This window comes from Lemur catta, chromosome 5 (assembly GCF_020740605.2).
Source record: "Lemur catta isolate mLemCat1 chromosome 5, mLemCat1.pri, whole genome shotgun sequence".
Classification (NCBI taxonomy): Eukaryota; Metazoa; Chordata; class Mammalia; order Primates; family Lemuridae; genus Lemur; species Lemur catta.
In genome coordinates, this window is record NC_059132.1 from 10,531,448 (window position 1) to 10,552,998 (window position 21,551).

Consider the following 21,551-nt stretch of genomic DNA (forward strand, 5'->3'; position numbering starts at 1 on the left):
CTAGCACTCTGGGAGGCTGAGCTGGGTGGATTGTTTGAGCTCAGGAGTTCGAGACCAGCCTGAGCAAGAGTGAGACCCCATCTCTACTAAAAATAGAAAGAAATTATATGGACAACTAAAAATATACACAGAAAAAATTAGCCGGGCATGGTGGCGCATGCCTGTAGTCCCAGCTACTCGGGAGGCTGAGGCAGGAGAATTGCTTGACCCTGGGAGTTTGAGGTTGCTGTAAGCTAGGCTGACGCCATGGCACTCACTCTAGCCCGGGCAACAGAGTGAGACTCTGTCTCAAAAAAAATAAAAATAAAAAAAATAAAACTTAAATAAAAAAAGTAAGTAGGGCAGTGGTTACTAGGGACTGGGAAGAGGTAGAATGGGGAGTTACTGTTTAATGGGTTTCAGTTTGGGATGATGACAAAGTTCTAGAGATGAATGGTTGTGATGGTTGCAAAACAATGTAAATGTACTCAAAGCCAATGAACTGCACACTTAAAAATGACTAAAATGGTAAATTTTGTTATGTATATTTCCCCACAATTAAAAAAAAGTCTAAAAACAATAAAATCTCTAACCCTAGTATACTACTAGTGATGATGATCCATACACAATGAAACAAGCAACTGGTATTTCCTTCCTATTAATACACCCTTTCCCCTTACCTTCACAGGTATAATTTTCAAGGCCCCATGCAAACAATATTTTATCTATAAACTCATGCCTGATTACCACAGCTGGAAAATATCTCACCTTTCTCTGTAATGTACATTTTATCTGTACCTTTCTTATTGTATTCAGTAGCTTCTCCTCAGATTACGATTATGTGCAGAATAGCTGAGTCCCCTATCCGTTCACTAGATGCAGCTCCCAATGCCTTTGTGGACTCCCCAAGTCCCCAGTACATACATAGGAGTCTCTTTCTATGTACACAGTTGTTTCTACGTATACTACATGTGGTAGTCTCTCAATAAATGTCCACAGAATGGAGATGAGTAACTTCAATAGAACACAAAATAATGGTAGAATGAATTCCAAAGGGCTATTTCAAGTCTTCTATTTTAATGGATTATTATTACTACCCTGAATATAGTTCCATAAATTAGGTCACTGTCTGAGAATTTTAGTAGAAAATTTTTATAGTGATAGAAAGTGACTTAATCAAATTTGATTGCTATCAAAAAGAAAAAAGAAAGATAATGCAAAATAGAGAATCTCAACATTAATTTTTCTTCAGAGTTCAGAAGAAATATAATACAGAGACACACTAAGTCTCTTCACACTCTGCTCAGCCTAAGACTTGGCTGGGTGATGAAAAAGGAAGCCATAAATTATTACACTGAATCTAATCACAGAAGATGCAGGCTTAAAATTGATAAGAAATTAAGATTATTTAGGCACACTGTTTAGACTTCAGAAGAAAGAATATGAGCTTCGAAGTCAAATAGACCTCAGTTTGAATTCCAGCTCTAGGACTTACTAGCTGAACGAACTTTTCAAGTTACTTGCCTTTCTGAGCCTTCGTTTCAACATCTGTAAAAGGGAAAAAATAATAATACCTCCTACATTATAGGGTTGTAAAAGGATTAAATGACTAATACATGACACAATCAATAATTTTTACTCTGTTTCTCTTCCTTTCCCAGGAACAGATCGAGCTGGGCAGGTTAGTTTGGAATATTAAGGGTATATGTTCCTTAATTCCATATACTTCTGAGAGACAGAAATCACTTGCTATAAATTTATAGCTAGGTGGAGTCTTGGAAAAATTATCTAACCCAGTGTCCTCAATATACTAAAAGAAAAATCCATTTAAAGATTAAGCCAACCATGGTGGCTCATGCCTGTATCTCCAGCACTTTGGGAGGCCAAGGTGGCAGGATCGCTTGAGGCCACGAGTTTGAGATCAGCCTGGGCAACACTGTGAGACCCTATCTCTACAAAAACTGAAAAACTTAGTCATGCACAGTGGTCCTAGCTACTTGGGAGGCTGAGGCAGGACTGCTTGAGCCCAGGAGTTCCCAGACCGAGTTCCAAGGCTGCAGTGAGCCAGGATCATGCCACTACACTCCAGCCTGGGTGACAGAGCAAGACCTTATCTCTAAAAAAAAAAAAAGAAAGAAAAAAAAAGCTTAAGTGACATGGCAAAGTCACCAAGCTACCTAGCCATAGAATTCCACAAAAAACATAGGTTTCCAGATTCTGGGTGCAATGTTCTTTCCATATTATACAGCTGTCCCTAAGAAGCTAGTTACTTTTCTTTCTCCCCCACCCCCTAATTAAAACTCATCAAATCCACAAGCTACTGCTAAATGTGAGTTTCAGCAAAACCACTTACCTTTGATTCCTCGGTCCATTTTCATTAAACGCCTAATTATAGAATCACAGTTATCTCCTTGCCTGATTTCAATTTTGGTTGAGAAGTGGCCATTGGATGGCTGGGGATTCAGTAGGGAAACTGACACACCAGGCTAGGAAAGAGAAAATCATTGTTATAGAAAATCAAACTTGAATACTAACAAGTGAGGGGAAATCTCTGCTACATTTTTAATGCCCAATGAAAGACAGATCTAATTCTGGTATCCTAAAATCATGACCAAGGCATACTCAAATATAAAAGAAAAGCTGCACAAGTTCATGCTTATAGGTATTATATGCTTACAGGTTAACCTATCTCCATGGCCCAAATGACTGTACTTTAAAAAGTCACCATATCTTGGCTGGGCACAGTGGCTCACGCCTGTAATCCTAGCACTCTGGGAGGCCGAGGCGGGTGGATCGTTCGAGGTCAGGAGTTTGAGACCAGCCTGAGCAAGAGTGAGACCCCCGTCTCTACTAAAAATAGAAAGAAATTATCTGGCCAACTAAAAATATATAGAGAAAACATTAGGCAGGCATGGTGGCACGTGCCTGTAGTCCCAGCTACTCGGGAGGCTGAGGCAGTTGGACTGCTTAAGCCCCAGGAGTTTGAGGTTGCTGTAAGCTAGGCTGACGCCACGGCACTCACTCTAGCCTGGGCAACAAAGCAGACTCTGTCTCAAAAAAAAAAAAAAAAAAAAGTCACCATATCTTGATGTAATGAGAATATTCGCTACATGATGATAAAATTCAGGAAGTATCCACGATCACAATTACCTTATTCTTTCAAAATAGACTTTTTCTGTTTGCTAGATTTTCAATTAAATATGGTAAAAGTAACAGAATATATCTAAGTCATCTGCTTACCAAGAAAAGGGCATTTTATGGACTCTCACGATTGCAGTCCCCTGGACTTTGCCAAATGCTGCCAATCTGAATGGATACTTTGAAACTAAATAAACAGAATTTTCAAAACCTTTAAAACTTATTTATCTTCACCAATAATGGCCAAAAAATAAGAAGAGAAAAAAGGAATTCTAGCATACCTTAAGATCACACATCACTCTGGTTTATACCAAAAACCAAAAAGCATTAAAAAACAATCAAACCAAGACTCATCTGAAGTTTGAAAGCTCCTTTTCACTGTTTAAAAAGGTCTTACATTTCAATTCCCACTGTATTTTTTCTAATAAAAATTAGGGTTTGAAAATGATATTTTTATTTTTTAAACCCACAAATAACATCTGATAACACCCATAATAATAAAGTAAGGGAAAAGTAAGTATTGTACCAACCTGGGAATTAGGACACCTCAAGTCTAGCCTCATTTCTAACAAATGACATGGCCTGGAACAAACCAATTACTTAATTTCTCTGTATCCTCCTTCCTTCCATCTTTAAAATGGTGGATTTAGATGTAATGATCTCTAAGGTCTCTTCTAGCTCTAAAATGCAATGATTCAAGTGAGATTCCTTCAACTTACTTCTGTTCTAAAAACATTAAGTGGTTTCCCAGGACAACAGTCTTCCCTGACTTTATCTTCTGCTTCAGAGGCAAACTTGACTTCTATGTGTTCTAGCTAAATAGAGGGGGAAAAAATGGAAGTCATTAGTATTACTTAATGTGATTGAAATTAATCATCACCTCATTTCACTAAGAGCAAAACTAAGTTCTCCACTTAACATGAAACGGTCTGTGCAATTTTATTATTTTCCATATAAACAGTAAATGCAATCTGTAATCAGTTATTTAATACTCATCTTAGATGTTTCATAGTATTATTTATATAGTCATGTTTACCATTTTCTATAATGAAATCTGGTGTCTATCTGCCATATAAGAGAAAATGGAAATCAGCATAAAGGCCTTCCATTGAGACAAACAGAAGTTCAGAAATTTATCATTTGAGAATATAAGGTTTCCACTTAAATAAATGGAAGAAAAGCTCAGAAATATAGCATCCTACACATGCCTGAATACAAGATGACTCTCAATGTAAGGTATATTCCCCATTGTCCAAGTGAGAAGACCTAAGAAGAGTTTTTTTTAATCTACATGAACATACATGAACATTTAGAGATACACATAAAACAGGTATCTACTACTATTTATCAATTTCATTAACTCATTTAAGATAAAATGCTTATTTAGAAATAACTTTCTTCTATCTCCACATTTGATGAAACAATTTTATTCAAACTCTAAACCTGCATTCTTTTTTTTTTTTTTTTTTTTTTTTTTTACTTTAGGGTCTTCACTATCACTAGAACCACTTTTTGAGTTCTCAGTTCTCTAGAGTGAATTATTTTTCCTTCTGCCTAAGTCATCTGAGAGAAACATATTTAAAATCTATATATAAAGTTATGACTGGGGCAGAAAGAGGGTATGTGAAGAAAGTCACAGATACGTGAAAGCCATTGGTACTGTTCTATTCTTGGATTGGGTAGTAGATTCATAGATGTTCATTATTTATCAATTTAAAAAACACAGAGCCAGGCATGGACCAATGATAATATATCATGAACCACAGATTATAATTAACCCAATTATATGAATTTGAGGTCTGAAAGGGAGGGGGGAAAAGAAGCAATTCAGAGTACTCCATAATATGAGAGACTTAGAAAGCATTTGAATATAAGGTCTCTCTTCATTTTCTTTAAGATAATTTGGGGACAATACCCAGACATATACAGTTAGTTTTTTAATATGTAAGTGAATAATTATACATAAATTAAAGATAATTGATAAATGAAATAAAATGACAGATCATTTTTTTCTTCCTGTAATTCTTATTCCCACCCATTCTCTTTCCCTCCAAAAATATTTTTGACTGATATATTTGGCAAAGATACTAAACATAGAAGATGAAGTTTATAAAAAGGTTTATTCTAAAATAAAAGAACTGGATTACAGTTTACTATAGTTGACTAATTATTACAATCCTTGGCCCTCTTACCTCAAGGGAATTAGTCAGGTAGACTATATTCTCCATAAGCACTGCCTGTTCATCAAATTCTAATTGCAAATCCAAAACACGAGGCCCCATCTTCTCCAGATTTTCCTAATAGCCAAAATGGTGTGGAAAAACAAAATCACATAAAGAGTATGTTGAAAAGAATGTATTTCCTCCAAAGCAATCACTCTTCTCTCAACTGATACAATCTTTAAAATTCAACAGTTAAAGGCTGGGCGCGGTGGCTCACGCCTGTAATCCTAGCACTCTGGGAGGCCGAGGCGGGAGGATTGCTTGAGCTCAGGAGTTCAAGACCAGCCTGAGCAAGAGCAAGACCCCGTCTCTACTAAAAAAAATAGAAAGAAATTAGCCAAACAGCTAAAAATAGAAAAAATTAGCCGGGCATGGTGGTGCGTGCCTGTAGTCCCAGCTACCCGGGAGGATGAGGCAGGAGGATTGCTTGAGCCCAGGAGTTTGAGGTTGCTGTGAGCTAGGCTGACGCCATGGCACTCTGGCCCGGGTAACAGAGTAAGACTCTGTCTCAATAAAAAAAAAAAAAAGAAAAAAAAAATTCAACAGTTAAAGGAAAGGCCTTGACTCATGGTTTCCCTTATCCATGTTTGCTTGTTAATGAAATTTATTAGCTCAGCATAATTATCATTTAAAGTATGATAAAAGTAAGGCAGCACTGAAAATACTGTAATGTACAAAGTGTTCAGATTTATAAAATAAATATGGCTTTATCATTGTTTATTTAGACTGACTTAACATGCAAGCCCACAAAATTTACTCTGACAAGGAATCAAACAAATGATATCCCTTCAGGTAACAAAAAAAATGTAGTTTTCTAAGATACCACCTTCTTAAAGCTATTTCAGAGGATAACCAATAACAATCAAACAAAAAAAAGCCCAAAGATATTCCTGCAAAGTTTAAAGAAAAAAAGAAAAAATTATGCTATATGGGGTACTCAGATAATCCCATGGCATATAAAAAACAATTTATTCTTAATTTTCTTGAACATTAAATATTTCTGCTCAAAATGTACTTTTAGAGATCCAAGTACACACGCATACAGCTAACTGCCTAGAACATATTTTACTTATATAAAAATAACCTGACATTATTCCTACTACACATTGTTTTAGTTTGCCATCCAAGTTCTGTTTCTTTTTCCCATGAAAAAGTTCTAGAAAGCCATTTTCTTATTCCCAGATTTATTAATCACTTTCAAAGTTTATAAAACCACTAATCTGCCTGGCAAATCAACAATATTATGAAAAACATATATTACCACTTGAACAGTCTGACACTAGTTCTTCAAATTTAAATGAGATCCTAAAGAATTCAACTCTTGAATGTAATATCATTTTATATGAAAATAACTACTTTTCAAATCAGTTTCACCAGATTCTCTTAAAGCATGTCATCAAAATTATTTGCCTCTGCAACCACCAATGGGATATTTTGTTGCCTCTACACGTTGACAACGGACCTGGCACTAGCCATTGGGGAACCAATGAACTATGAGCATACAACTTGACTGGTGTAGGTCAACACAGGATTCTAAATTATTTCTGAAACTAAAAATACTCTGAGGATCATATAGTGACTTCGCTCTGGGAGAATTAAAAGGCTTTCCCAAGAATACCAATCTACTTCAATAATGGAGAAGCTGAGTTCTCATCTTAGGCATCTGCAGCTGAGAAGACACAAAAATTAAAATACAGTACAAGAATAATCACTGTATGCCTACCAGGCTGGAAGACACTGATTTACATTTTTAAACGTATCCTGAGCCTAATTCTTGACAGGCACTATTTAAGTGTGTTAGGTACATATCTTCATTAATTCCTCACAGTACTCCTAAATAGTAGGCTCATCCTCATTTTATAGATGAAAAACCTTGTGGCCCAGAAAATTTAAGTGATTTGTCTAAGGTCTCAAAACTAATAAGTGACAAACACGCAGGATTTGAATCAAGATTTGTCTAACCCCATAGCCTGAGATCTTAAGGAATATATATCCTCCTTTCAGTTTCTCTTTGTCAAAAAAATCCAACAGATCAGTTACATATATGAAGAAAACCAAGAGTCTAACCCGGTAGTTCTCAATGGTGGCACAGTGGGAGGGTGGGAGGTGATTTTTGCCTCCAGGGGACATTTGGCCATGACTGGAGATATTTTTGGTTGTCAGAACAGGGGATAAAGGGGATTCTACTGGAATCTAGTGAGTAGTAGCCAAGGATGCTGCTAAACATCCTACTATGCACAAGACAGCACCCCACAAGAACTATCTGGCACAAAATATCAATAGAGCCATTACTGACAAACCCTTGTCTAACCACTATCCTTATCCTGCTAAGCTAAACCTATAAAAACATAGAATCTTGGTTCCAGTAATTCTAGGAAAAACACCCTAATGTAAGCCAAAAGAATATGCTTCCTCCCAAAACTGAAAAGAAAGAAAATCAGAACATGAAGGGAATAATTCAGTGCAGTGATTCTAAACCAATTTTTCTTCCACAATACATATTTTTACATGCTCAGCAATTTCACAGGTAAACCCCAAATCTGATAGCTCATTTCTCACCACCATTGATTGAAAAGTGCTATTTTAGCAGATTTCTGGGGGAAGACTATGCCCAACGCTCTTCCCCTTCTGTATGTATATTGTCCCATCTAACCATTACTCATGTGGTCACAGTTGCATAAGGTCCACAGCTTACCTTAATCATGGCAACAAATGGCATCACTTTTTTCATATATTTCTTCAGTTCTGGCAAACTGCCTAGTTCAGCAGCAATGACTTTGTTATCAGGCAATTTTCCACTGTTGGCCTAAAAAAAGGGAGTAGGGAGAGGACTATGGAGAAAAATACTTTTAAAATAAAGCAGGATAGTAGATGTGCCTTTAGGAAGTATGCCAGACACAGAATGGTGGCCTCTGTGAGTCTGGTAGAAAATAGAGGAAGAATGTCCAGCCTCTAACATCATGGGAAAGTCAAAGCTGAATGAACAACACAGAAGAGAGTCTCCCTAATTCCCTCTAAATTCAGAGGATACATGTTTTTTAGTTTTAAAAAAAGAAACAGGTTGATTTTTGCTGAATATTTAATCTTTCCTTACAATAACAGCAACTCCAGGATTGTAACATTAGATTTTACCTGGTAAGAAGTTGACATGGTCTTATAAAAATCTTGTCTTCAAACTTCTAATTGCATTCCATTAGTCACATTAAAATGAAAAGCTACACAACTATCATACAAAATTTATATGATGTTTGCCTTGGAACATTCTTCCTTATAAATTGTTATCACAAATGTGCAAAAAAGCATCTCCAGTTATTGACCTATTAAAAATAGTTTAATCCTTATCTACTCAAAAATAAATGCCTATATCACTAAAATGCACACAATTCCAAATATGCTGAATGAATTTAAATTCATTTCTACAAACATCAAGATTCCCTTCAATAGAGTAAGAAATAAAGAAACTGATCTTTTTAGAGTTTTAGGTGATTTATTTTCTCTTTGTTTTATTAATAAATGCATAGCACCAAAGCGAAGGGCTGGGGATGAATCTAAATGAAAAGTAACACACAGTAAGATTTCAAATAATCTATTTACTTTCAACTCTAACCTTTACTAAAGTATATGGGGAAAAAAATATTTTACTTGTCAATGTGTTTCTCTGAAAACCATATAAAAGAAAAAGGAAAGGACGGGTAATACTCCTTTCCCTTATGTCACCAAAAAGATGCCATATTTAACACAAGAACACTCTTCTTGATTATAAACAAACATTCTTTTAGTTCTTTTGGATGAAAACAAATAAAAATTTAAAAAGAAGATGATACTGCCAAAAGATGACACTGTTTTGAAACAATATATCTAGTCAATGAATATAAGTAAAAATATAACTTCTAAAAGAACAGAGGTAAAGAAAATTTTAATACCTAGGACACTACATACTATATTTGGTTTTTCCACCATTTCCTAGAAATTGCTGGTATGAATACATAATCCACTGAGGCACAATTTCATTTTTCTACCAACCAAAGTAGCTTTTATCTTTTACTTACCACAATTCAAAGTCTGCAAGCACATTCTAAAGGCTACCTTCTATTTCTATTACACACAAGCAAAGGTGGAGGTAGTTCTCAAAAAAATTAGATTAACCAGGAATACAAAAAACTTGCTCTTCTCTCTCCATCAAATTTTAACAGTTTTTCCTAGTATTTCTTAATTAACTATGAAAAGTATTGAGGCAAAATTCCAATAAAGGTCTGGAAAATCAAAGCTAAGGATTTTTCCTTTATGTTTCTGCTTTATGTTTTTACCATAAACCCTACTGTCTTTCTCTTTTTTAAGTGCACCTTAATGATCTGTGTCTAGCAATAACTGTTCTAATAACCTCAGCAAAAAAAGCCAAAATTCCATAACATACTTTGTTTCCATATTTTGAATGTAAAAGAAAAATGGATTTTCTTCTGTAGGAAAACTTAGAACAAAGTTTAAATATTAAGTTTCTTTTAAACAGAACTATCATTACCTGACAGAGCCAAAAACATCTTCAGGCTATACATTTCTATAGGTAATTATCAAACTGAACAACATTTTCTTTTAAAGTACTCAAGATCCAAGCTTCAATTTTTTCACATATAACAAGGTTAAGATTTCATAAATCCCACTGTTCAAGTCACAACCAATTCAAAAGGCAAACTCTATCCTGTTATCAAACTGTTTCATAATTTCAACTACATATATGAAAATCCACACATCTTTTAATTACATACAACTAGATCCAATGTATTTTTGTATGAAAGTTTCAGAAATGATGAAAAAACAGCAGCTTTTCCCTCAGTGTCCATTTATGAGCCACCAAGGATAACAAAAGACACTCCCTGCCCAGACGGAATCCAACAAAGCTGCCTGTCTTCCTTTCCCCAGATATTGTCAACATCCTAAAAACAAAAGCAACATAGGCAGTATGCAACACTGTTGGGGAGAAAAGGTCTACTGAGAGCATCACCTCAAAGTGGTTGCGTAGAACTGACAGGGTGGTATGTTGCCAAGGTGGATAGTTCTTCGCCACATAGACGGTGCAGTGTGAGGGCTTCTGAGGTGGTTGCTTGTCAGTCTTCTACATGGTAAAACAAAAGGGAAAAACATTTCAGTGCTTTTATGTAAACCAAAAATGAGAACCCTGCAATATATACCACCACTGCTTCTAACATTTAAAATTATACATGCTAGAGAACTACATTAGCAGGAAATTTAGCCCTACACATTTTAATGAAAGTCTTTTTAAAATTTTCATTATTATTAAATGTTGACCAATAACCTCTAAGAAATTTTTTTTTAAAAAATGACTTTACCTTCCCTTTAGCTGGCATCATATAGTTCTTGAGCCGTAGTCTAAGGTCATGTGCTACCTCCATGAGATACTGTGAAGAACGTATCAAGGCTTCATCCACAGGACCTGCCACAGGCCATGAGGCATTCATAATTGAATCAGGCTTTTAAAAACACAAAACCAAAAAAAGGTGCAGTGAGATTAGACAACACAACTATTTTATGATTCTTGATTGCAGTTTCATACCAAGACTACCATCTGTAATTGTGTGCTCAAAGTTCAAACCTGACTACACATAACACACTTCCACAGCCCCTGATCTAATGTTCCCTGGAATTCAAGCTGTGAAGTCTGACTCTACATTCTTAATTAGCATCCATTTGTACAAGCATATTAATACCCACACACATATGCTCACTTTCAAAGAAAATTATGTAATGCTAATTTGCCTAAATTTAATCATTATTATATAAATTATGCATACTCTCAGTTTTTATCCTGTTAATACATCCAGTATTGAAAGTATGGCTATTTGGTATATAGATCATCAGCACATTTCTGCATTGTTCATGCATTTAAAAATACAAAAGAGCCTGGCTGATAAAGTTGGAGAGGAGTTATTAAACCAGCCAATCTATTTATCTGCAAGCCTAGGAGAAATAATTGAATTTATCTTCACAGTAAAAATGCTAATATAATATCTCTGAATATGAAATCCTATATATGCCTGAAGTTTTATATAAAATAAGAATATTTATGCAAATATACACTTCTATCTTTGTTTATAAGCAGCTCCTAACAGTTGTTTACATCTTTCTCAATATTTTCACCTTTTTAAAATAAATACACTGTGCATATATAAATAAAGGTATATATATGATATATCCATTTAAACAGGAGGCAGCTCTGGGTTAAGTTGTTGTAATGATGATAATGAATCAACATTATTCCTAAAATACTCATTTTCAGCCTTTTTCTCTTAAATAACAATATCACACTGCAGCCAAAAGCAAAACCATTCGTAACATTTTAGATGTATAAAGGTACCTTTCCCAGGAGTGTCCAGACATGCTCACACACATGTGGACAGAATGGAGCCAAGAGAAGTGTCTGAACTTCAATAAACCGGAACACAAGTTCTCTGTGCATCCCTTCTATGGCCAATTCACGGTACTTATCTTTCGCTGCCTATAAAATTCGAAATTAATTACCATTTCCCTCATCTTACTTCTTTAAAATAAAGTAAAAAGATTTCAGTGTCTTGGCTTTAATGCATTTTTAAGTGTTTAATCTTTTAAAATTCCATAATGAATTACGGTAAAGTTTTATTTTTAAGAATTTGGAAGTAAGTATATATCTTTGTTCAAAGGATACTGCAGTTTTATATTAACCACTCTCAAGGAAAAAAAATTTTTAAAGATATTTTGTAACTGAGACATAAAATTTGAACAATTTTAACTGTGTACTAGGGTGAATGCTCTGAGCAGCATATAAGAAAAATATTAAGTATCAAAAAGGCTATAAATACAACACATTGCTAAGCTAAGCACTTATCCTTATTTAACCACATCTCTAAAAACCAAGTTACATAAATCCCAATGTGATATTTTACAAAGCTGATTGAGTAAAGCTACATTTTTACTTTAAGCACTTGAAATGCCAAACTTGAGGAAATACTGACATCTTGTGGAACACCTCAAAAAACATTTGCTTTCAAACTAATGGCAATTAATTACAATTTTGCTGTTGTTTTTATCAATTTAAAAATGTTTTCCTGGAAAGTATGGCTGAATTTTAGATTTAATCTCCTTTACATTAATGCTCATAGCTTAACTAGGAATAGAATTATTTATATTAAAAGGACACAATAGAAAAAATGCCAAAGAAAACAAAACCATAATTTAATGAAGAATTTAAAGATTTCTTGGCAGAATTTTCACAGTCTATACTTTAGATGAGTAATTATTTGAGAGCAGGAAGAAAAAAAGGAGGAAAATACATCATATTCACACTGGCATGCCTTATACCTACCAAAAGAATTAACAGCTTACCTGGAACTCAAAAAATCCTGTTTTCAAAGCTTCTTTAAACATCATCTTTTCATAGTTTTGATCTGTTTTTATAATTCCTGCATTCATTTCACTATTGAATAGGCAAAAACAGGTCACTGAGTTTAAAAGCAATTACATATAGGTATAACAGGCTGCTGCATATACTACTAAGCAGTAAAATGAGAACAATCCCTGAAACATTTAAAATTGCTCAACACAACATCATCTTTGTGTTCCTTAACACTGATTATTGCAGTCTGTCAGTTGTCTATCCAGCCTTAAGTATTGTCATCTGACAATGCTTATGACTTCTGCTTATGAAAATACAGTAAACGACGCTTGCTTAAAAATTCCTTGATGAAAACTTTGTTTCAAGCCCAAAATGCAATATGAAAATAGCTTAACTATGGTTGTAGCCAGGTTTTAACCACTGCATTTTAAATAACTAATAGTGGATATTAGGGAAAAAATTTCTCATACCAACTCAGGCCCTTCTTACTCTGGCTCAGTCTGGCCCCAACCTGTTTCATCTCCTACCTCTACCCTCCAGATACTGCACTTTGAATAAATATCATACCCTTTACATGGCTTTTACACACTTTTTTCTCTCCCTGCAAAACTCCTTTTTATTTTTCAAGAAACCCAAAATTCACATGATATCTTTGAATTTTCTTTATCCTTACTATTGTATTTATATTAATAATTGGTCGGGTAAGCGATTGTCTCTCTTGCTGGATAACAAGGAAGTATCATGTCTTAGTTCATCTTTGTAACACCAGTGCTAAGGATGGCTCCCGACACAGAGAGGTTAATTAATGTCTTTTGAATGGAGAAAAAAAAAAGATATTTCTCCTTTTCTTTTAATCTACTTTTCTTTTAATCATTCTACCCCACTCTAAAGAAAGACAGCATGATAAAATGGTTATGAGAACAAGCTTTGGAGACAGAAGTAAGTTCATATCCCAAGTATGCAATTACTAACTTCGAGGCATTTAATGAAATACTTAATTTTTCTAAGCCTCAGTTTCTTTATTTCTAAAATAGAGCTAATCTGCCAGCAGTGGTGGCTCATGCCTATGATTCCCAATGCTTTGAGAGGCTGAGGCAGGAGGATCCCTTCAGGCCATGAGTTTGAGATCAACCTGGACAATATATCAAGACCCCATCTCTACATTAAAAAAATTAGCCAAGTGTGGTGGCACATGCCTCAAGTCCCAGCTACTTGGTAGGATCACTTATACCTAGGAGTTTGAGACTACAGTGAGCTATGATCACGCCACTGCACTCCAGCTTGGGCAACAGAGTGAGACCCTGTCTCTTAATTAATTAAGCTAGTAATATCTTTATCATATAAGGTTGCTTTGAGGCTAAAGTCAGAAAACACATGCAAAATACTTAGCAAAGTGCCTCGCACAAGTAAGCCTTCAATGAATACTAGCTATTATCATCTAATTTATTTTAGGAAAAAAACAAAGAAAAAGAAAACTTAAAAATGCACCAGGACTAAGCAGCTCTACAGTATAAAGTGGTTGGGATCCACAGATTACCTGGCAAAAACTCTATCATTGAAAGTGTTGGCAGGACCACTTCTTAGGCTGTTCCAGTTGGCAAGCATTTCTTTCACCCATTCCACCCAGGTATACAGACGGAGAATACCTGCATCTGCCATGGTTTCCACAAAGTTGGCATCTTCAACAGTGTCACCAGCATCAGCTAGAGCCAAGCGCATTCCTGGAGAAGAGGAAAAGAATCAATCAGTGAATTAAAAATATGGTTATTGAGTATCAACTATGTGTCCAGTGGGTACACTGCAAAACCCATATATAAATTTAAAAACAACAGATGCTTTAAAGGACGGTCCTAGATTAACAACAAAAATAAAAATCACCAAAAGTAGGATCCCTAACTATGATGTTAAAATATTTGAACCATCCATATCAATTTGCATACGTTTAGCATCAGTATGTGTTTCTTCTCATGCATGTTGAGTTAATGAGATAAAGTGATCTTTAATGAGACAGAGGAAGAAAATGATAAGCTGGGAATATACAGTCATTTTCTGATTTCTCTATCAACATCTCAGCCTCATTTAGAGGTGGTAAAATATTACGATATTTTAATGCATGAGAACACACAATGGTGCCTTATGTGTAGAAATGCACATTTAATTTCTCAGTCTTAAAACTACGTTCTTCTAAGTTTTCCACTAATAAAACTTCATTTTTTCAATTCTCATCTTTTAGTACTATCAAAATCTTCCATTCTAAAATATTAGAAAGAAATCTAAATGTCTATCAATACGAGCCTAATTAAATAAACTACAGGATAACCCCATAATGGAACACTATATTGCTTAAAAAAAAAACTGAGTAAACTCATTATGTACCAATGTGAACTGATCTCAAATATGAACTGTTAAGTGAAAAAGACAAAAGTACAGAACAGTATGCTACCCTCTATGTCTTAAGGGGGAATATGAGAACATGTAACAGTAAGTTATGTATGCATTAAATATCCTTAGAATACACAGAAGTTATAAACATTTTTTAGCTTTTTATTTTGAAATAAATTTTAATATTTCTACATTTATTAATTGAAATTGAAAAGATAAAATGCCCCTGCTCCCCCACTCATTTATTTATCCAGTTATTAATATACATCAGTATGGACTCATGGATATTTATTTTATTTTTTGGGTTATAATCCAATACCCTCATTATTTACTTTGCTGATAAAATTGTTCTAGCTTAGGCTACCGCGACCTCTTCAAGTCGGCTCCTGTGTCCTTTTGACATGTCCCCATCCTTTTTAAAGTATTTCTGTATTTTCTGACACCACCAGATATTTCACACTCATCTCGTAGTTTCCCTATCTCAGACCTCAAATCAATCACTTCTCCTAGGAGCCCTAGTTCCTTTTATAGGAAAATGATATTTAGAAACCAAGATCTGAATGTCAAGTGTTTCATTGCTACTGGGGTATCACTGCTCCTAGGCCCTCTCAGCAGACAGAACTAGGGAAATATATGTATGTATACTAACCCATACATACATATCCATCTATGTTTATTTTTATACTATATACCTGTACACAAAACAAATTAAGCTCATACTGATACCACCAATTCCAATCCAATACCACAGAATTCACTGTATTAATAGCATTCCTCCTTTACTTATAATATTCCTTCTTTTTCTGACAGTGAGCTCTCTGAGGCAGAGGTTCTCATTATCTACCATATATTTACTTATTTATTCAATCCTAAAATACACAAAGTAGTTTCATAATTGCTTATATCTCCTGTAAGAGACTTACTAACTACAGTATTTGTGTGTAGTTCTTTCTGTCTTTAGCTTTAGTGTCCAATCAAAATACTGTTTTTCAAAGTTACTTAGGTTACTTCTTCCCTATCCCTTCACTACTTCCATGCTTTCATTCGCAATATAGTTATGTCCATTTATTACTGTATGTATTCCATTTGGAGTCCCCTCTACACGTCCTGATTGATTTTAATTATGTATTTAATATTTTGGTACATGAAATATTACTATCAAAGCTATACAAAAAGATTTAGGAAGGGAAGTGCTGCTGCCTCCTAATCCTTACTTCCCAATTCCCACTCTTCCCACAACTTTCCCACGCACCCCATAGGTAACTAATCTCTCTTGTTTCTAGTTTATCACTCCAACACAGTCGTCCCTCAGTATCTGTGGGGGATTGGGTCACAAATATCAAAATCCTCAAGATGTTTAAGTCTCTTATATAAAATGGGATAGTATTTGCAACTATGCAAGTCCTCCCATATACTTTAAATCACCTCTCGATTACTTATGATACCTAATGCAATATAAATGCTATGTAAATAGTTGTTATACTGCATTATTTAGAGAATAATGACAAGGAAAAAAATCTGTACATGTTCAGTACAGAAGCAACTATCGTAGGCCTAATTACATTTTCAATCCACAGTAGATTGAATCTGTGAATACAGAACCTGAGGATATGGAGGGCTAACTGTACTTTTTAAAATTAACAGACATATATATATAGTCTTCTATCTCTTACTTTGTTACATGAGAGTACATATATTAAATATTCTTTTGCACAGTTTTGGGTTTTTTTCACTTAAAAAATATACCCTGGAAATCACTCTACATCAGTTCGTAGAGATCTTTCTCATTCTTGCTTTTTTTTTTACAGTTGCATAGTACTCCATTATGTGACTATACTATAATTTATTCACTCACTCTCCTATACAAAGACATTTAGGTTTATGGCAATATTTTGCAAGCACAAACAACACAGCAGTGAATAGTCCTGTGCACATATATTTTTGTATTGTTGGAGGTATATCTTCAGGGTAAATCCCTAGAAGTAGGATTGCTGGTCCAAAAAAGTAAGGTAAGTTTTGTTTGATATTATCTAATTTGCCTCCAGGAGAGTTGTACCAATTTGCATTCCCACTAGCATTGTATGAAAGGTGAAGAAATTAATAACTTTGTCTCTGAGAGAAAAGGGGTAGCTAGGGAATAGGAGTGAGAGGGGAGTATTTTTACTGCACAGGCTTTTCATACTTTCTGAATTTTGAACCATATAAATGCATTACTTATTCAGAAGCGAATAACACTTTAAATAAAGTATTCTAAGAGACAGTCAGAAACAACTTAATTCCAATTAAGAGAAATTGAGAATACAAACTGTGCTAGCCAAGATCAATAAAAAGTATCATGATTAACAATGACTATAGTTACATTAAAAAGGAATGGTTCCTTCAGGATAGACAGTGCATTCTTCTCCTGACAAAGTAATAATAATAAAATGTAACAGAACTGAGGCCAGGCAAAAAAAAATTTACAGAAAAATCAATGTTCCCAGGTTTAGGTCACCTGTGGGAATATCAAATACAGAAGAAATATCTTGGAAAAGCTTCCTACATACTCAACATCTCTGTAAAACTAGTCTGAATGTTAGCAATTACAGTGAGTTTAATTTAAAAGAAGACTCTAAGTAACTTCAGCTCAAATTTGTTCTTAAATATATCATGTCAGCAATTCTTATGTTTCAAATATTAACATTACTTGTCCACAAAGAAAAAATGAATATTTTAACATTTTGTTAAAAGCAAAAGAGAAAACAAAATTTAAACACCTATTGTAATCTGAGGAGAATGGACCCTATGCAACAGCAGTAACAAAAAAGCATACTCACCATCAGCTGAAAATTTGTCAATAGCTTGGGTCAAAGTGAGGAAGTTGCCTGTGGATTTTGACATCTGAAATATAAAGTCAACGATCAAGCATTAATAAGAATATATATAAATAAATAGACCAACTCAGCCAAATCAAATGAATTAGGCTGGCTATGATCAGATAAAAACAAAAACGAATTAGAAATATGGAAAGGAAAAGATACTTTAGACTAATTTTAGAGAGGCAAAAACTGAAGGTAAGCCAATAAAGTGACTTGTCTGGGTTATTCAGCTATCAGTGACAGACCTAGGACAGGATCTCCAGTGTGACACTCAATCCACTGTGATGTAGCCTATACTGCCCCCCGGTAATTGGGTTAGACATATGGAATGATTCCAGCATAACTCTGGAACACTTCAGCAGGTTACATAAGGATGAGCTTTATAGCAATGAGAGTCATTCAGAAATGGAATGGACCAGCTCACAAGGTTAGAGTTAGTATTTTAAGAATCTTCCTATCATTAGGGTCACTAATTGGTTGTTCAAGTTGTGCTTTGCCTTACGGCAATGCATCTAAAGAGTCACCATTCACAGACTAGCAATCTTTATTGTTTTAAAAATTTTTATGTTGTTAGCATAACTTTGCCAATACCAAAAAGAAGTAATGATTATATCAATCTTCTACTACATGGCAATAGGCATCTTGTTCTAATAAAATTAGTATAGTACAACAATGTTGAGACAGACCAAAAAAAATGTCATGTTTTAACAGGATTAATATATATTGTTCTACTTTGACTTACAAAGAAATGAATTCAATAATGAAAAGTCCTTATTGATCTAACAAAACCTACAAAAGCCCAAAGTTCTAAAAAGCAGTTTTTCAGTCTAATGTAAAGATTACCTTAAATGCACTTTTTATTACCTTGCAATATTAGGGCACTGGCTAAATCTGATGTTACATACTTGCAATTCATATCATCTGCCATTTTATTAAATCTGTCACTATTTCCATTATGATATAGATAGTCATAATGACAAATACTCTGACATTACTATTTCACTGGTTGCAGAATTCACTGGTTGTAATAAATCCAGTTTGTAATAATTTTTATTAATGAGAAATAAGCAATACTGTGACTTTTTTTTAAGTTGAGGAGGGGGTGTCCTCTATTTTGCATAAAAGTATCATAGGGACATGCCAGGGCTCTGTCAAGTTTGCATAACCTCCTGTTAAGGATATTGATTAATGAGATAAAGTACGATGTAGCCTGTAAAAAATTCACACATATTATTAATAGTAACAGTAGTGATGGTGGTAGTAGTATAGAAAGGACTACTATACTGCCTGGGAAGAAGCATTACATGACACCTAAAAATTCTACAACTCCAAAATTCTATTATTTTACTGATTTAGTGGCAAAAGTATAAAATAATCAGCACCAAACCATTTTCTCAACTTAGTAAGAAAGATCTTCTGGGGTCACAATGCTAAGACCTTTATGATTCTTATCCCTGCCTCTTCCTCTCTTTTCCTCTCTCACACTACTCCATACACCTTTTGCCACTCTAAATACATATGTTATAATAGGCGACTCTTCCCTCTCTCCTCCCTCAATTAATACTATCTACTCTACTTGCTCAAAGATAAAAAGTTAGTTTATGCTATTAGTTCTAAACATTTTCAATAGGTTTTTAAACTCTCTGATTGATTCATAGACATATATATATATATATATATAAAGAGCAATTTTCTAAATCTGAAAAGCCTTCTAAAGAATTTTAAACTTTCAAGAGGCAATAAATGAGACTTACCTTCTCGGAGTTGAGGAGGAGATGTCCATTTGCTCTCACAGCTGTAGGCCATTTCTCACTTTACAGGTAAATGTTTAAAGATAGAAAATAAAAATTAAAGATTAGGCTTTAGGCTTAAAAATTTAAGGTAAAACACTGACATTTGCTAAGATAAATGTACAAAATGTATAAAAACACAGAAGTTTGCTAAGACATGTGTACAAAAATATTTACTGTAGTCCTGTTTCTAACAGGAAACAAATGAAAACAAACCAGAGAACTGGCTATATAAACTATGATCCAGGCATCCAATGATATAACTATTTTAAAAATAAAGGTGGGGCTATAGTATGGATATAAAAACATCTTAACAATATATTGTTATGTGAAAAAAACAAGAGACAGAACACTCTGAACAATGTGGTATCTTTGTGTAAATTTAAAACTATAGATATCTGATCCTGGTATATAAAATCCCAAGAAACCAATGGCAGTGAAGAGCTTTGGGAAGTAAAGTGGTATGTGGGCAAGGATTAAAGTTCACTTTTAACTTTTTGCCTTTATGTAGTCTTTGAATTTTAAAACTACGTACACATCATTCATTCATTCTAGCAATGACATCATGTGGGGCATGGTGGTTGAGAGCAAGAGTTCTGGAGTCTCTCTGGGGTTGCATTTTGGTTTTGCCATTTATTAGCTCGGTAGCTTTGGATGAGTTATTTGACCTCTTTAGGCCTCAGTAAGGTTCCTTGAAAAGTTGTAGTGAAAGATAAAAGAATTACTACAAGTGATTAGAACAGTGCCTGGCATCAGCACTTGATATTATTTATCTGTAATTTTGAAAAACCTAAAAAATATAAAAAACTTAGTGCAAAGAGATGAAGACTCAACTTATTAGTAAGGGGTACTTCTGAGATAACCAATTTCTCTAAAAATACATTTTAAACAATAAAGAAAAATAACTGGATGACAAATAGAGGTAAGAACCACATTAGATTTATTTTATTCCTCTACTTCAAAACCTTCCTTTTATTCTTGAGAAAAAAAATACAATCTCATTCTAAATACAAGAAGTCACACGAGATTGTCTTACTTTTATGAAATAAAATTTGAACAGACTGAAGGGTTTGTTTCCTCAGCCACTTGAGGGACCAGAGGGAAAAGCAGAGACATGTCTGGGTCAAGAGGGAAGAGGATGGAAGGGTTACTACAGAGCAAACACACAGGATTAAAAATGCCTCTGCTGGACCCAGATTCTAGTAAGAACATTGCTACCAACCAATGTTGGATCCTTGCGGCTCCCCAATCTAAATGGAAGATTCTTTCCATTTCTAACATTCTAAGACCTGTCTTAAATTGCCTTTATTCTTGTATCTAAGAGGTCAAATGAATTACTGGCAAACCATCAATGCACCTGAAATATGACATGGTTTGGTAGCCTAGGGTAGGTAAGAGGATATCTGGATATAGCAGATAGGAGGAGGTGAGCTTTCTGCTTTAGTTTATATTTAATAGAAGAAAAAGAATGTACTGGGCAAATCTAGCTATAACCTCCATAATAATTTTGTAGATATCTGAGGCTATAAGACACCATGTTGACATCAATAAATCTAGTCCACATCTATTTTAGCATTCACCTTTGTTCCGGCCACACAGCCACATGATTATACAGGTAATATGAAAGATGATTTGGAACAAGATCCTTGCCAGAGACTCGAAGATCCACAGGATACCAGAACTCAAACTCCTGCTTTAACTGATCTAATTTTTCCTTTGGGATCTGAGTCTTAGGAAACGGAGCCTCCTTGAAGAAAACATAATCCCAAACTTCCTTGGTCATCTGTTGTGGTCTGTA

At 34.6% G+C, this 21,551-nt stretch overlaps 1 protein-coding gene across 2 annotated transcripts in view; it reads right to left on the minus strand.

The window, feature by feature from the left end:
* The window catches only part of LARS1 (leucyl-tRNA synthetase 1), a 57,905-nt gene that overhangs the window by 2,049 nt on the left and 34,305 nt on the right, over positions 1–21,551 (minus strand). For both annotated transcript variants that reach the window (XM_045551122.1, XM_045551123.1), the window contains 12 exons: positions 21,334–21,546; positions 19,718–19,775; positions 17,922–17,985; positions 14,261–14,444; positions 12,714–12,804; positions 11,710–11,850; positions 10,685–10,825; positions 10,339–10,449; positions 8,035–8,145; positions 5,310–5,414; positions 3,837–3,932; positions 2,333–2,465 (listed from right to left, as the gene is read on the minus strand). In XM_045551122.1, the coding sequence (XP_045407078.1) occupies positions 2,333–2,465; positions 3,837–3,932; positions 5,310–5,414; positions 8,035–8,145; positions 10,339–10,449; positions 10,685–10,825; positions 11,710–11,850; positions 12,714–12,804; positions 14,261–14,444; positions 17,922–17,985; positions 19,718–19,775; positions 21,334–21,546 (1,448 nt within the window). The remainder of the gene's footprint in view (positions 1–2,332; positions 2,466–3,836; positions 3,933–5,309; positions 5,415–8,034; positions 8,146–10,338; positions 10,450–10,684; positions 10,826–11,709; positions 11,851–12,713; positions 12,805–14,260; positions 14,445–17,921; positions 17,986–19,717; positions 19,776–21,333; positions 21,547–21,551) is intronic.